Genomic DNA, 16,285 nt, shown 5'->3' with positions numbered 1-16,285 from the left:
GGTGCATGCCTTTAATCCCAGCACTCAGGAGGTATAAGCATGTGGATCTTGGGAGATTGAAGCCAGCCTGGTCTACAGAGGGAGTTCCAGGACAGTCAGGGCTACACAGAGAAACCTTGTCTCAAACAAACAAAACAAAAATATGTGCAAAGTAAATTGTTGTCGGAACACAAATATGAAAAGGTCCTGTCAGTGACTCTGTTTGGTCGAGGTACTGTAGGCATCAGTGTGTTTGTCTATACAAATAGCCTCCACCTTGTCTACTTGGAGCCTTCTTGCAAGGTTTTAGTCTTGATCTGGACTTTGCTTGGCATGACACTGGTGGAATTACAATCGTTAGTCTTATGCCTGTGTGTGCTAACACTGTCCCTGCTTCTCAGATGTATGTAGAGGGCCACATTCGGGCTGCTGCCCTGTAGTGTGTAGCGTAGGCTCTGCAGTGTGTAGAGGAGGTAGAAAGCAGGAAGGAAAGGTTGTCTGGGGCTGTCTCGGGTTACCTGGCACCTGAGAAGCAACAAGTGAACAATGTCAAGTTAATCAAAGACATGTATATAGGTTTGGAGCTGTCTTCTCTCTCTCTTTTTTTTTTCCCTCCCTCCTCCTGTCTCTCCCTCCCTCCTTCCCTCCCAGTTTTAGACAGGTTCTTGCTATAGCCCAGGCTGGCCTTGAACTTGGGATCCACTTGCCTCAGCTTCCCAAGGGCCCCGATCACAGGCATGTGCGTGCCACCACGCCTAGCTCAGATTATGCCCTTAATCAGAAAGGGAGGTGACTGTGTCCCCTGGTTCATTTAGAAGACATGTGACTTGCTTAGAGACCATGATCTAGTTTTAAAGGATGGACAGGTTTTTCCAGGGAACAGGGGTCAGCTGCTTTTCCTGTGCTGCCCACAAAAGCAGCCAGGTACAGCATGGGAGGTTGTGTGCCCGGGCCAGAGTAGGAAGAACATAGTCTTCCAGAAAACAGAGTTCAGAGCTGGATGCTGCAAGCTACTGACCTAGCAAATTGAAAGCCCTGCACAGGCTGTTTGCAGGTTTAATATGTTGCTTTCTACTGTTTGCCCAAATAGCATCATGAAAGACAGTAATCTGTGTTGAGTCCTGTGAGGAGTACACACGTAGGCTGAGGGCTATTGTGCACCCACACTTGTTTCACTAAAGGCCGTGTAAATCCCCCTCCACCAGTGTCCTGCTTGTGCTTCTCAGACGAAGCCAGACCCCACCACTCTGTCCTCCTTCAGAAGACAGTGAGCCACATCCTCACCTACATACACATACACTCTGTCTGTCTTTATGGAAAATGGCTGCTACTGCATGATCTTTTTTTTTCCAGAAACAGGTTTTATGATAATATAGTAAAAATATTAAATTAGAAAATGCCTCACTAAGGGTTATAAAACCTTACTATACTAGAGATAGGTAATTATCCCCTCTGCAGCCTAAATGACAGTTTAAAAGAAATAAAAATGTTCATGCTCATTACTTGCTTTTGTAGGTTGTAATAAAGGGTGAGTTAAATTTTAATTCAAGGAAGAGCCCCTGCCATCGACCCTTCCACTCTGGGTCCAAGTCCCAGTAATCACTCTGCTGCCTCATCTCCTGTGTAATTCCAGTGTTCAGGTGTGTTCTTCAGTGGACATTGCCACTGGCCATCAAGAGCAGGGATGTAGAGATGAAGAAGGGAGGTTCCCGATCATAGAGTTTCCTCTTTACTCCTGATGTGATCAGGAGCAGGGTTCGGGTTTTGAAACAATAGCTCACCAGGTACATTGGGCAGAGCCTGTCAGGGACCTCGGCGTCTGTTCCCCACGCACACTAGAGAACAAGAGGGAGACAGGGTTAATCTGGAGAGCTGATAGTGGATTTGTCTACGCAGACAGCTCTGGCTGGGGAGAAGGCGGCAGGCAAGGCAGCAGAAGCCTTCTGGCTGCCTCATTCTAGTATGTGTTCCTGAGGTGGGTAAATATGTGGGTGTGTTGCCTCTTTTCAAGTATTTCTACCTCTCCCTCAGCTGACAGCCTCGCTCACTGTCAGCAAGACTATTTTAGTTTACTGAGAAAACTTTACATAGGGTTGCACGGTGGCTCATGGGGTATAGGCACTTGCTGCCAACCTGTAATAACCTGAATTCAGTATTCTAAGCCCACATGGTGGTGGGAGAGAACCGACTCCCACAAGTTGTCCTCTGACCTCCACATGTGACCAAGCATGTGCACCCACACACCACACATACAAAAATAAAACAAAAGTACCACCCACAAATACATTACATGGCAATTGAAAATGTGTGGTGGGATGTGCAGGGTCTTGTATTCTTTCTCCAGGGCTGGGCTCTGGCTTGGCCAGAGTCACTTCCGTCTTCAGAGTCCAGTATAACTGGGGGGGGGGGGGGGGTGTTGAGGGAGGGTGTGGAAAGGTAGGGCAGAGCCCAGCAGCTCTTGCCCCTGTGGTGCTCAGGGACTGCAAGGAGGTCTTCTACTGGGTACCTAGTCTAGAGCTGGGGTGGGGGTGGGTGTCATCCTGTGTTCTCCGTCAGAGGCCGTTCCAGCTGAAGCCGCCTAGGGCAGGGTGAGGGAGATGCTGGCTTTGCTTGCAGATGTTAGATTGGAATCTCACTTCCTTCACGCAACCCGCCCCCTCCACATATGCTTTAAGGTCAGGGGCCACTCAGTTTCCCAGGCTGCTTTGCCACAAGTAGCTCCACGTTCATCACTTTTGCGCACTGAGTGTGAAATGTTCTCTATGTTCTCTTAAAACAGGTTCAACATCTCACTCTCTGCTCCAGACACATGAACCTCAGTGGACAGTAACTGCTGCCTTTGGCCTGGGCACTGTGCTGCTGTTGTGGAACAGAGTGGAAGCATTTGCTTAGGGGCAATGAGAGCTCAGTATAGGCCAGCAGGGCGAGGCTGGGAGGGAAGGAGTAGAGTAGCACTGCCTAAGTCGCTGTCCTTTGTGTCATGCAGCTGTCTCCTCCGAGTTTCATTTGCTGGGCTGAAATGGCTAGAGAGCCTGTGTGTGTTGCAGAGAGTCAGGCCACAGTGCCAGGACTGAAGGCTGGGCATCTGCAGGGGCAGCTCGTAGCTGCTCATTTGCGTGTGGGGTGAGGCCTTCCACCTTTGTAGGGTTGGACTAGAGCTAGGGAACAGTGGGAACGTGTGGGGCTCAGGGCTGGTTGGCACTTTAGGGTGAGGCTTCCAGCACATTCTTGTGACTATAAAATGCCTGCGATAAAATTGGAGATGCTCTGTCACTTTCTGTCCATGGTTTCTCTGCCTGTATAGTGGTCACCTTGTGACAGGGCTGATCTATATCTGGCTCCTCCTATTCAGGGTTTTTCCCTTTCTCCACTTTGATGTGGCCTTTCTGCTGGGGTTCCCCTGTAAGGTCTCTTACTCCACAGCTACAGCAGGATGAGAGCTGAAAAGCTGAGCCGGTGTCATACATAGACTTGTAATCCCAGCACTGGTGGCAGAGAAGAGGGGCTACAAGTTAGGGCCAGTCAGGATCCTAAGACAAGATAAACCCAGAACAGTTGCAAAGATGGGGATTCTGTTGCATCAGGGTGGCTGCTGGGAGTTCTCAGGCAGCAAGAACACCTTCAGAAACTGTTAACATGATGGCAGACTGTTGAGAGCTAGATCTGAAGGTATCAGTCTGGTGTGGCTTTCCCCTTGGATGTGAACTTCCTGGCTTCTCAAGAGTCCTATCTGGCTGTTCTATTTCTGGGCAGTCACTTTCCTATGGACAGAAGTAGATGTGGACCTTACTCGGGGATTCACGTCTTGGAGGTCTGGCCTGTTGGAGCTGTAAGCCGCCTCCTCCTTCTTAGGGACGTGCTCCAGAGCCTGGTTCCGCTGGCAAGGTGGCTTCCCCCACCCATCTCATATTCTTTACCATCCCCCAGGCTAATCCAGGTGTGTTGCATATAACCGCAATGGAAGTTGTAGTCGACATTTGCTTTATATTTTTAAAAAGGTTTATTTTTAATTTACGTGTATGTGAGCTTGTGCATGTCTGAAGAGGACATCAGTCTGCCTGGGCTGGAATTACAGGTGATTGTTAACTACCTGACATGGGTGCGGGGAAGCAAATGCTGGTCTGTTGAAGAGCAGCCAGTGCTCTTAACCCCTGAACCATCCAGTCCCTGTCACCGTATTTTTAAGGTCCAAATTCAGCTTTCGAGTTCAGCATAGTGGTGCATACCTGTAATCCCAGTACACAAAGGGCAGAGGCAGTAGATTCCAGAGTATGAAGCCAGTATCAAAAGTAGTAAGACCCTATCTCAAAACCCCCTATAATGGGCTAGGGGGATGGCCCAGTTGATAAAGCACTTGCCATACAAATGAGGACCTAGGTTTGATCTCAGCACCCACATGAAAAGCCAGGAAAGGATGGTGCACACTTATAACCCCAGCACCGAGGAGGCAGACACAGGAGGGTCCCTAGCGCTTATTGCCCAGACAGCCACAGACCAGAGAAGCTCTGTCTTGGCACACAGCTGGACGGCTCCTAAGGAAAGTCCCAACACACACACACTCGCAGGCAACTAGGTTTATTTTGTTGGTGTGTGGTATGTATCGTATACTTGTCCCGTGTATGTATTCAGGTCCCTACAGAGGTCACAGGAGGAGCCAGCCATCTTCCTCTTGCTGAACCTGGAGCAGGTTTTCTAGCTAGCCTAGCCGGCCTGCAAGCTCAGTGACCTTCCTGTTTTCGCTCTTGCCGCAAACACTGCGATTACCGAGTGCATGGCTCCGAGTAGCTTTTCACATGGGCACTGCAGATCTGAACTCAGGCTTGTATAGCAAGCATTACTTAGTGAGCCACCTCCTCAGCCCAATAATGTTAATTTTTAAAATCCAACTTTAAAAATAAATTAGCCAATTAAACTATTTCTTAGACTGAGATTAGAGAAAGGGGTATGGAGGAAGGGAAGGACCCAGGTTCTGTTCTGGACCTCTGCACATGTGGTCATAATTGGAATCTTGTTGCTGGGTCATTTTCATTGTTTTTCAAGTACTGCCAAGTCCTAGAAAATGTATGAAAACTAAATTATATCCCCTACATCCCATGTCTGATTGAATCCTCTCATTGCGTGCCAGTCTCATATATCCTATTAAAATATTCAATCTTGTTTTCTTACTTGAAGAGCCTGTCTGTAAAGGGCAAACTTATAGAAAACTCATTCCCTGGAGACAGGGTATCCAGCCACATTGGACTATTTACATATTTCACTATGCGATTGGCTGCTTCTGGGTTTCTTCCTTCCCTTGTATTTGTGAATAAGTGCTCCGAGATGTGGTTCTTAATTACATGGCTCTGTTTTCAATCGAAGAAACAGATGAAGGTGTTTCCCAGCTTCTTGGTTTCTTTTTAACCTTGAAAAGTTAAGCAGCGTGTTGACCAGTTTGCTTTATTTCCTAGGACCGAGTTGTATCGATCTCTTTTCGGCCAGCTCAACCCTCCTGATATAGACCAAGGGGACTGACTTCACCATCCTCACTCCAGACTCCTGACCGCCACACCAGGACCAGCTGGCTGCTTCAGGGAATGACTTCACAGCACAGCACCACGGGGTCCGGGGGTGGTACTCCTCTGGGAGCAGGCACGGGAAAGCTCAGCCTCTGAGTGCTTTGGCCATCACAGATACTGTCAGGGCTGGAGCCACGGCTCAGGGGTTAAGAGCACTTACTGCTCTTGCAGAGGACCCAAGTTCAGTTCCTAGCACCTATGTCCAGTGTCTCACACTAGCCTGTAATTCCAGTTCAGGGGATGGGGACTCAGTGCCATCTTGTGACCTCTGGTCACCAGCACTCAGATGTGTACACACCCCACACAGACACACAATGAAAATAAAATCCATCTTTTTAAAGAAATCTGTTGTCACAGTCATCACTGATTGCTGGAGCCTGAGGGGTGGTTTAGAGTTCAGTTGCACAATGACACACCTATTGAAAGGGTTTATACTCTAGTTAGATGGTCTGCTCATACAGTATAAAACCCCCATTTCTTGCTGGGTAGGGGTGGTGCATGTTTTAATCAGAGGCAGGTGGATCTCTGTGAATTTGAGGCCAGCTTGATCTACAGAACTAGTTCTGGAACAGCCAGGGCTACACAGAGAAACCCTGTCTCAAACAAACAAACAAAACAATAAAAACCTCCATTTCTTGTCCATTCATCCCTGAATGGACACTCAGGTTGTTTCCACATCTGGACTGTTGTGAATGGTGCTGATGTAACTGTTGGATCATCTGACCCTCACCTGCTGACCTTCACTTCACCTCATTCCCTTTGGTGCTTATGCAGAACTGAGACCGCTGAAGCAGATGGTGGTTCTGTCTTGTGTGTCCATGTGTGTGTGTGCTTATGCAGTGCTGGGCACCCAGGACTTAACACGCTCTGAGTATATGTTCTGCTTTCCAGCCCTTTTTCAGTGTTTGGGGGCGGGCCTTCCAACTGTGCTTCATAATGGCCACTCTAACTTTACCCTAACTAGTATTCAGAGACTCACTTTAATGCTTTGCCAACATTTGTCATGACTTACCTCTGGTAAAAGCCGTTTTACCAGGTGATGCCTCTGTGTGGTTTTAATGTGCACTTCTCGAATAATCAGTATGTCCTGCACTCTCTAGTGAATCTCTTGGCCATTTGTTTGTCTTCCTTTGAGAAGTCTAGTCTCAGTATGGATGTTTGTTCTAAATATGGATGGATGGAGAAAATGTGCACAGAGAAATTCTATTCAGCCTTAAGCCAAGAAAGGACTCTGTCCTTGATCACAGTATGGGTAAGCTTGGAAGGACAGAAAGACAAAGATCTCACCTGCAAGCTAAGTCTAAAACTCCCAGATGAAGAGGAGGTTGCTGGTCATGGGGTATAATGAATTGCGTAGGCTGGAGGAGTGAGCTTTGAGAACCAGAATAATGTGGGGAATAAATTCCAGATGTCTCACCACAGTGTAGCACTGGATCTGTTCAGCCACTTCATGCTGTGTACATCTCAAATGTCAACGCTTTAGACTATGAATATATGTATAGTTAGGATTTTTTCAACAAAAAAAATAACAATTTGGGGTACAAGGTGTAGCTCATTGGTAGAGTACTTGCCTGGCATGCAGAGGCCCTCAGTTCCATCTCTAGCACTGAAAGTAAAATGCTAATTATTAAATCCATGAAAGAAATACCTGTGCTGCTTTGGGTCGATGAGCATTGGTTTGGCAAGACCCTGAGAATATGGGTCCCGAAGCCCACATGACAGTTCACAGCTAGGGAGCCGGGAGCCGAGCCTCACTTCTCTCGTTGCCTCTTTATCCCAGCACTTGGCAGGAAGAGGCAGGCAGATCTACAGAGCAAGTTGTAGGACAGCCAGGACTTTTTAGAGAGACCTCTCAAAAAAAAAAGAAAAAGAAAAGAAAAAGAAAAATTCCTCAGGCCTTCTCTCCCGTTCCTACATCACCATTGAGCTTAGTTCATTCACAGGTCAAAACCTGCAAAACTAAAGCCCCATTATTGGCCTGCTGTGGTCAATATGCATCAGAGATTATCCTGCATGTGGAGTGGGCATCTCACACACTGCTCCTTTGTCTCGGTTTTTTATTTGGAGCAATTGAATAAGAGAAGAGATAATGGCTACAGACCTGGGTGTGAGTTCAGTTAATAACCAGGCATCTTTAAAGTCAGGTTTGGATAGCGTAGCCCAATGACAGTTTCTTGTACAGGAGGAATCCCACGTATGTTTCACTTGCGTTTTGGGATTTCTGCATAGTACTAATGGGGAAATGTGTGTACCACAGTTACTCTGGATGGCGATGCTGGAGGGTGGGGCTTCTCATCTCTTCCTCATTGTACCTCTGCACATTGATCCCAAGGTACCTTAGGCTTGACTGTCAAGGAAATGCATAAATTTAGGCTGTTTCCAGTCATTCAAAAGGTGAGTCAGCAGAAATTGGTGGGTCCCATGCACAGGCCTTTTCCCAAATGGTCACTTTTTAAAATATGCAGTTATCACAGGCAGTCTCATGCTAGGACCACAGCCATTGCTCAAAGAAGTGTAGGGATGAGCTCGTGGGGGAACATCTGGAAGGCTGATAGAACCCAGAAAGACACAGGTCACTCCCTGGTGAGGAAGAAGTCTTAGATAGATCAAAGTATCTGGAGCCCCGCAAGTTCAATAAAAATGAGTTACAGGCAGGAGAGATGCAAAAGGAAGGAAGAGAATTCTCACTAAAAGGGAGATGTGCATTTTAAAATGCAGAAGACCACCCTCCTTCCAGCCAGGAATAAATTGGAAACTATTTTAATTGACACGGATCCTGCAATTCAGCTGTTACTAGAAAGGCAGATTAGCTGATAGATTTGCATTTTAATAAAACTAATACTTTACATTTTGTAGCTAATGCCGATTTCCAAATGAGTTGGGAAGTTATTGAGAGTTCCTACCCGAACCCACTGCAGTGGTGACTGGAGCATCCTTTTTGTGTGGGGTTTGTTAGTGTGATTGTACTGTTGCATACTCATAAGCCATCTCTCCTATCCATCAAGACCACCAGTGAGGTGACTGCAGCATCTGCCAGCACAGGGAGGCCTGAGGATGGACAAAGTGGTGAGGCCAGCTTCTTGTTTTATTATTTTTGGGGTTAAAAAAAAAAAAAAAAGACTCATCTGTAATCCTAAAAGTAATAGCTCTGGCTTCTTAGGATGGCACAGGCCTGAGGCAGAAGAATTGCAAGTTTGAGGCTAGTCTGGTCTACATAGGCTCAGTAATAATAACTACTTGTTACTATCACTAAATAAGGACTACTATTATTACCTAAGTAAAGAGCTGTAGGTGCACTCTCCCCCAACAGCCATGACCCTCAATGAGAGTGATATTAACATGGAAGACTTGGACACCCCCAACCCTCAGGACGGAGCTCACTGGACATTTATCCACCACTGAGCTGCTCCCTCATGTCTAAGACTTGATTTTTCTTTTGGATTGTTTGAAGTTTTTGCAATGGCTATTTGAAAGATAATAAAACCCAAATACTTGGGGTGGGGTGCAGCTCATCAGTAGGGTGTGCTCAGCATGCCTGAGACTCATTCCCTAGCAATAAAAAAAAAAAAAAATCCATAAAAACAAAGCACCTATGTGGCTGTATGTACCACCTACACTACTCAACACCACAAAACACACAGGTGCCCCAGTGAGAACCAGTGGGCACACATTCTCCCTGTGCTGGAAAGCTGATGCCCCTGTTTGTACACACATGGAGTTGGACCTGCTCACTAGTGATTCCATTCAGAGCAGGTGTCAGATTTGACCGGATCCTCCTTGGACACATTTCTGGACTGTGTGTGTCTACACCGCAGCAATGGAGTTGTGGGTTTATGTCTCGTTCCCAGGGAATCCTTGCAGTAGGTCCTCCTCTGGGGTCCAATGGCTGCCTGTTAAGGTAGTCGGCTGTGGCGAGATGGTGGATCATCAGGAAGAGAGCTGTTCTCTCCCTCCTCAGCTCCTGCACTTCCAGATCCCTGTAATTGCTTCTAACGCCCTCTGCTCCCACCTGAGCTGCTCCAGCACCCTCAGCCTGCAAGTCAGGTAGCTCTCACCTCACTGGTCCTCAGCCTGCTCTACTCTTGGACTTGGTAGAAGGTGTTTTTTAGAAGGTGTCATCCAAGACCCCTTCCTCAACACCATGTGCAAGGCCAATGTCAGCAGAAGCCACCGAGCCTGCCTGCTGACTGCATGCTGCCAGCCTAGGAAAACCCAGCTTCCCTCCTCGTAGGACTCTGAATGGGTGAGAGATCCGGAGTTAAGACACCTGAGCGTAGGAAGGCAAATGCAGCTATAGGGTGTGCACTTGGAGAGGTGGAGGCAGGAGGATTAGGAGTTCAAGGCCAGCGGGGGGGGGGGGGGGAATGGCAGTAAGAGGCCCTGCCTCAAAAACCAAATAAACAAACAAACAACAAAGAGCTGGGCATAGTGGTGCACACCTATAATCCCAGCAGTCGAGAGGCAGAGACAATCGGATCTCAGTGAGTTCGGGACAGCCTGGTCTACATAGTGAGTTTCGGGACAGCCTGGTCTACATAGTGAGTTCCGGACAGCCAGAGCTACATAGTGACCCCCTGACTCAAAAGTAACAAAACAGAAACTGTGCACCAAAGTAAACACTTTGCCGAGCAGGAAGTGACAGCACACAAAACAGGAAGATGCACATCTGATGGGGTGATGATGACCCAAATATAAAAGGAACTCAACAGCAATAATACTTAATTAACTAGGGAACTTTTAGTTCCCTCTGCCATCTGGGACCTGGAGACCAAACTGAGGTTGTCAGCCTTGGCAGCTGCTGTCCTAACCCACTGAGGCAACTCACCAGCCGGTGTGAAAGACAGGGCTCACATCTGTGACCCAACACTGGCGAGGCTGAAGCAGGGGAGTCACGAGTTCCAGGCCATCCTGGGCTACATTAAGAGACTCTGTCTCAAAGATAAATAAGTAGGGGTTGGAGATATGGCTCAACGGTTAACAGCTCTGACTGTTCTTCCAGAGGACTCAGATTCGATTCCCAGCACCCACATGGAGGCTCACTGTCTGTAACTCCAGTTCCAAAGACTCTTCTGGCCTCTTTGGGCACCAGAAATGTATGTGATGTGCAGATGTACATGGAGACAAAACACATGAAGTTTAAACAACAACAAAAAGAAAACATAGGGAACTAGAGTTTGGTTCCCAGCCTTCACATTGGGCAGCTCACCACTGCCTATGACTCCAGGGAATCCAATGCCCCCTTCTTTTCTTTGTGGGCACCTATGTATATGTGTACACACACACACACACACACACACACACACACACACACACACACACATGAATACACACTTACACAATAATAAAATCTAAAAAATAAAACATTAAAAACAATATATAATCAACAGGGCTGGAGTATAACACAGTGTTAAGATTAGAGCTTAGCATGTCCAGGCCCTGGGTTTGAGTCCCAGTTCCAAGAAGGCAGTATATCCTCTCATCCTGTGTGTCCAGTACATTTCTCAAAAGAAGACACATGAAAAGTGATCAACATTAATCATAAAGGATGTGCAAACCACAGCAAAAACTGTGGTAATGCATTTCTGTAATCCCAACACTCAGGAGGCAGAGGCAGGAGGATTAAAGGGTGTTTGCAGCCACCCTAGACTATACAGAAAGACTGTCTCAGTCAATCAATCAATCAATCAATCAATCAATCAAGTCACATAACCAGACATGCTGACTAAGGCTTAACCTCAATGCAGAGGCAGGAGAATCACCACAGATTGGAAGGTAGCCTGCTCTACAAAGCAAGTCCCAGGACAACCAGCAAGACCCTATCTTAAAAAAGTAGCTGGGTGGCAGCAGTGCACATCTTTAAATCCAACACTTGGGAGGCAGAGGCAGATCTCTGTGAGTTTGAGGCCAGCCTGGTCTGCAGAATTCCAGGATAGCCAGGGCTACACAGAGAAAACCTATCCCGAAAAAGGCAAGAAAAAAAAAGTGTTGGGAGATGCTCAGCAGCTGGAGGTGTGAGCCCAGGAACACAGGAGATGGGACAGGAGAATTTTCAGAAATTTCTAGGCCAGTTAGCCTGGCATAAATACACAGTGAGAAAATAACAGACACTCTTGTGGGCAGCGCGTGAGGTTGTACCCTTCATAGGCACGCCGTGTTACACATGCACACCCACATTCACGCACAGGAATGAGTGCACACTGTTACAAATATTAAAATAATAACAAAAAACAATAAAACCCACAAAATAAAAAGCCATGATGGAGAAAAGGGAATCCTTTGTTAGTGGGAACGGAGATGAGTTCGGCCATCATGGAGAGCACAGCTGTTTCTCCAAGGTTTGGACAAAGATGAATTCATCAGCCAAAGAGGCACCTGCCCTTCTACGTTACTATTCACAGTTGCTAAGACAGAGTTCGATGTAATAGTGGATGCCTGTAATCCCAGAACATGGGAGACAGAGATAAACTTTTTCTGCTATAAGTTTAAGGCTAGGGCTACGTAGTAAGATCCCTGCCCACCCCCACCCCCACCCCCGCCCCAAAAAAGAAAAGACTCAACCAAAGTGTTCATTAACTGATGAGTAAAATGTGGTACATATGTCTGGTGGAATAGTATTCAACTATGAAAAGGCCAAGTCCTGTGTTTTGTGACTATAGTCTGTGATCACAAAGTCAGATGCGGAGCAGCACTGTATGGTCTTACACCTGCAGAGTCTGAGGATGCTGACCTTACAGACATTGATAGCGCAGCAGTGGTTACAGAGGCAGGGGCATTGCAGAGCTGGGGAGCAGGGATGGTGTTATTCGAATCTTAAATAATCTTATAATAAAAAACCCTGAGCCAGATATTGGGGTAAAATATGTAACATGAATTCTAAAGTCTTTTAATAAGAAACCCAGACCAGAACTTGGGGCAAATGCTGAAAGATCAGATAAAGAAACAAGCTGCCTCTTACCTCAGGACTCCTCAGGCTGAAAACCTCAGCCGATAAGGCCTCTAGCTGAATGAGCTTCCTCAGCCTAAAAAGCCTGTCTCCTCACGCCTTATATACCTTTCTCCACCCTGCCATATCACTTCCTGGGATTAAAGGCATGTGTGCTTCCCGGTAGTGGGGTTAAAGGTGTGAGCTACCACTGCCTGGCTCTGTTTCCTCTCCTAGACTGAATCAATCTCATACAGTCCAAGGTGGCTTTGAACTCACAGAGATCCAGACAAATCTCTGCCTCCTGAGTGCTAGGATTAAAGGTGTGTGCCATCACTGCCCGGCCTCTTTGTTTAATTTAGTGGCTTGTTATGTCCTCTGATTTTCAGGCAAGCTTTATTAGGGTACACAATATATCACCACAGGATGGGGAAAGGGTTCTGGCACACCCAGGAAGGAGACAGTGTATGCTAGTGGTTTACAATGTATTTTAAAGGGGTTAAAAGAGGACATTGTTTTCAGCACAAAGCCATGTTAAACGTTTGCCATCTCTCTGCTCATCCCACTTGAGTGCTCTACAGTATATCCAGGTATCCAACAGTGTGCAATTCTCGTGTGTGTGTGTGTGTGTGTGTGTGTGTGTGTGTGTGTGTGTGTGTGTGTGTGTTTGGCATGGGAGTTTTCGAGATGGGATCTCTCTCTGTAGCCCTGTCTGTCTGGATCTCACTAAGTAGACCAGGCTGACCTCAAACTCAGAGATCCACCTGCTTCTGCCTCCTGAGTGCTGGGATTAAAGGTGTGCGGCACCACCGCCTGGCCAAGTGTTGTTTTGTTTTGTTTAAAAGTAATCATAATTGTTGGAAGTATGGAAGGAAGGAAAAGAAGAAGAGGAGGGAGAGAGGGAGAGAGAGGGGGAAGGGGGAGGGGGAGAGAGCGCGCGCGAGCTCCAGACAGCAATTTCATTTTAGATGGAGTTAGTCACTCTGTGTGGAATGTGACTCAGATCTCCCCTGGGCCAGCCTCGGAGATGAGAGGACGCAAGGAGTGGGAAGGAGCCTGGGGCTGCCGGCTCTGCTCTGCGGCTCGTGTGCGGAGACACTGAGACACAGAGACAGGGTCCCTCAGCTGCCTTTTCTGCAGCTTGCTCAGTCCCTGTTGGAAATCTGGCTGGCCACACCCAGCATCCTGCTGTTCAGGTGGCCCCTGTGCCTGTGCTTTGGCGAGGGGCTGGGTTCTGAGTGGCGCTTGCCTCCGTGAACAGGACCTTCTGTTTTTAAGTGTAGCGACCACATTTTCTCTTTTCTTCTTTTCTCCTTCATAACATAACATAAAACAAAACAAAACAAAACAAAAAAACCTGCCTGTCATTTGGTAAGTTCATTAACTAATTCTCTTCAGTCCAAGGGATCCATATCAGCCTGCGACTTGTGTATATTCAATTTGTCCGACAGCTCTATTGACGAAGCCCTCATTACCTGCACATTTTTGCAGGGCGCTGGGGTAAGCGGCCAGCTGCCTTGTCTGACGCCAGTCTCCGTGTGTGGCTATGGATTTCCCGCTGCCCCGTGGGTCTCCAGAAGGGTCATTTTCAGCAGCATTTACATTCCTGAGGAGTTCATGGCTTCATTTCCCCTGGTTCGGGGTTCTTAGAGTTCATTTGTTGAGGTCAAGGATGCTGAATTCTTAAGAAAGGATACCTAACAGAATACGGGGAGGGAAGAAAAGCCACCCCACCATCGCTCACAGGGTAGACTCCAGGAGACAGCCTGACTGTCACAGGAGGCCCCTGCCCACCCAGCTTCCCCTCCTTAGGGTGCCACAGAGAGGACCTTAGTTGTCATGGTAGCCATCGTCCCTGTGCTTCTTTGCATCCAGCGGAGATGTGGGGATTATCAGGGTTTTAGACTTAGGGACACATAGCACAGTGCTGTGGGTGGAAATCAGACTCAGGGTCCCTGTCGGTAATGTGAGGGTGAACTGTAGCATGGGCTTCTCTGATGCTCTGGGTGGGGGACAGAGGGCTGGAGAGGTGGCTCAGTGGTTAAGGGCATGTAGTGCTCTTGAAGATAACCTGAGGTGGGTTCCCAGCACCTATGTCAGATTGACTCACAGCTGCCTGTCACTCCAGCTTCAGGGGACCTGAACCCCTCTTCTGGATGTCAAAGGCAGTCTCTCACATGTGCAGACTTGCTACACACACACACACACACACACACACACATACACAAGTCTCTCAAACAAAACAAAAAAACGTTGGAGCTGGAGATGGCTTAGTGCTTAAGAGCACTGGCTACTCTTCTAGAGACCCTGGGTTCGGCCCCCAGCCCCTACAGAGTGACTCACAACCATCTGTAACCCCACTCCTAGGGATCAGATGCCCCTTTCTGGCCTCTGTTGCCATCACACACACACGTGGTACATAGACATAGACGCAGGCCAAACACCTATACACATAAAATTTAAAATAAAATATAGTTAAAGGTAGAGAAGACTAGGGTCCTTGCCAGTGATGGGTCAGCCCACTCCATGTTTTAGGGTGTCTAGTGGACAGTGTCTGCCTTTGGAACTTACAGGATGGCTTTAGGGTGCTGCTTCTGGTTCCACTGGCAGCTGATTACCTACTGCGAGGCAGGCTCCAGCTGAGGCCTAGAGAGGTCTGTTTTGGCAGGTGGCCCGGTAAACCCAGAGTGTCCACTGGAGTTGCCTCTGTCACACCTGCTGCTGCTCCTGGAAGCCTGACTCTGAACCCACTCTCAGGTGTGGCCACTTTGCCAAGGATTTGGCTGTGGAGTTCTGGATGCTTCCTCCTGGGCCTTTCTGCCTGTCTCCGAGAGCCTGCTGCAGGGCCAGTGCATTAGCATGCAGGTGAGGGGCTGGGAGCTCAGAGCAATTAACACAGTTCTGCAGTTTCTTTCCACAGAGAGCATCCAGGGTAGCTTCTGGCCAAGCTAGGGCAGCTCTATGTGTGGGCTCTCCTCTGTCCCATGATGATGTCCAGGGGTGGGCCCCCCTCTGTCCTGTGGTGGTGTCCATGGGTGGGCCCCCCTCTGTCCTGTGGTGATGTCCAGACACGGCCCCCCCTCTGTCCTGTGGTGATGTCTAGAGAAGGGCCCCCCTCTGTCTTATAGTAATGTCCAGACACGGGCCCCCCTCTGTCCTGTGGTGATGTCCAGACACGGGCCCCCCTCTGTCCTGTGGTGATGTCTAGAGAAGGGCCCCCCTCTGTCCTGTGGTGATGTCTAGAGAAGGGCCCCCCTCTGTCCTGTGGTGATGTCCAGGCATGCCCACCCTGTCCTGTGGTGATGTCCAGGCATGGCCCCCCTCTGTCCCGTGGTGATGTCTGGGGAACCGAAGAAGTGCTTCTTCTGATCTAGGAGTGCTTTGAGGCATCCAGGCCACAGCTGTCTGATGGAACTTTCTAGGGTGATGTTGATTCTGGCCTCATCATCCTGTTGGAAGTCACTAGTCGGGCGTAGCTTTTCAGCACTTACAATGGGGCTGCCTGAGGCTACAGTGGACGGTTCAGCCCTGTGTAACTATTCCTCAATCTTTTGTGAGTCAACAAACCACAAAACTGGAAGTTGGATAAATGGTCACTAGACAAGCAAGCCAGAGCTCCAGCTGTCCCACGGTGGAAGGGCCTGTACTTGACACACCTGCGCAGGTTTGGCAGGCAGAGCTTGTAGGCCCTGTGAGGTGGTGTGAGTGTGATGTCTCTAGACTTCTCGGCCCTGGGATCTGGGGTAAGTGAAAGGGGTGGAGAAGTGGGTGGTTTGACATCTAGTGCCTGCGGCACTGGTGAGCCTCTCCTGAGGGGTTAGGCTGGGGA

General features: G+C 48.2%; 1 protein-coding gene across 2 annotated transcripts in view; it reads left to right on the top strand.

The window, feature by feature from the left end:
• Positions 1 to 5,721, top strand: part of Aatf (apoptosis antagonizing transcription factor) — a 112,628-nt gene extending 106,907 nt beyond the window's left edge. Inside the window, exon 13 of one of the 2 annotated variants that reach the window (XR_004945705.1) lies at positions 5,427 to 5,488. Coding sequence is in view for 1 of the 2 variants with exons in the window: in XM_036197905.1 (XP_036053798.1) it covers positions 5,427 to 5,490 (64 nt within the window). In the remaining variant the exon portion in view is untranslated. Of the gene's footprint in view, positions 1 to 5,426 lie in introns of both variants that reach the window. The other variant, XM_036197905.1, reaches the window with a different exon arrangement.
• Positions 5,722 to 16,285: the final 10,564 nt, after the last annotated feature.

The sequence above is a fragment of the Onychomys torridus genome, chromosome 8 (genome assembly GCF_903995425.1).
Source record: "Onychomys torridus chromosome 8, mOncTor1.1, whole genome shotgun sequence".
Classification (NCBI taxonomy): Eukaryota; Metazoa; Chordata; class Mammalia; order Rodentia; family Cricetidae; genus Onychomys; species Onychomys torridus.
Note: the sequence above shows the minus strand (reverse complement) of the source record. Positions and strands in the feature narration are given on the sequence as shown.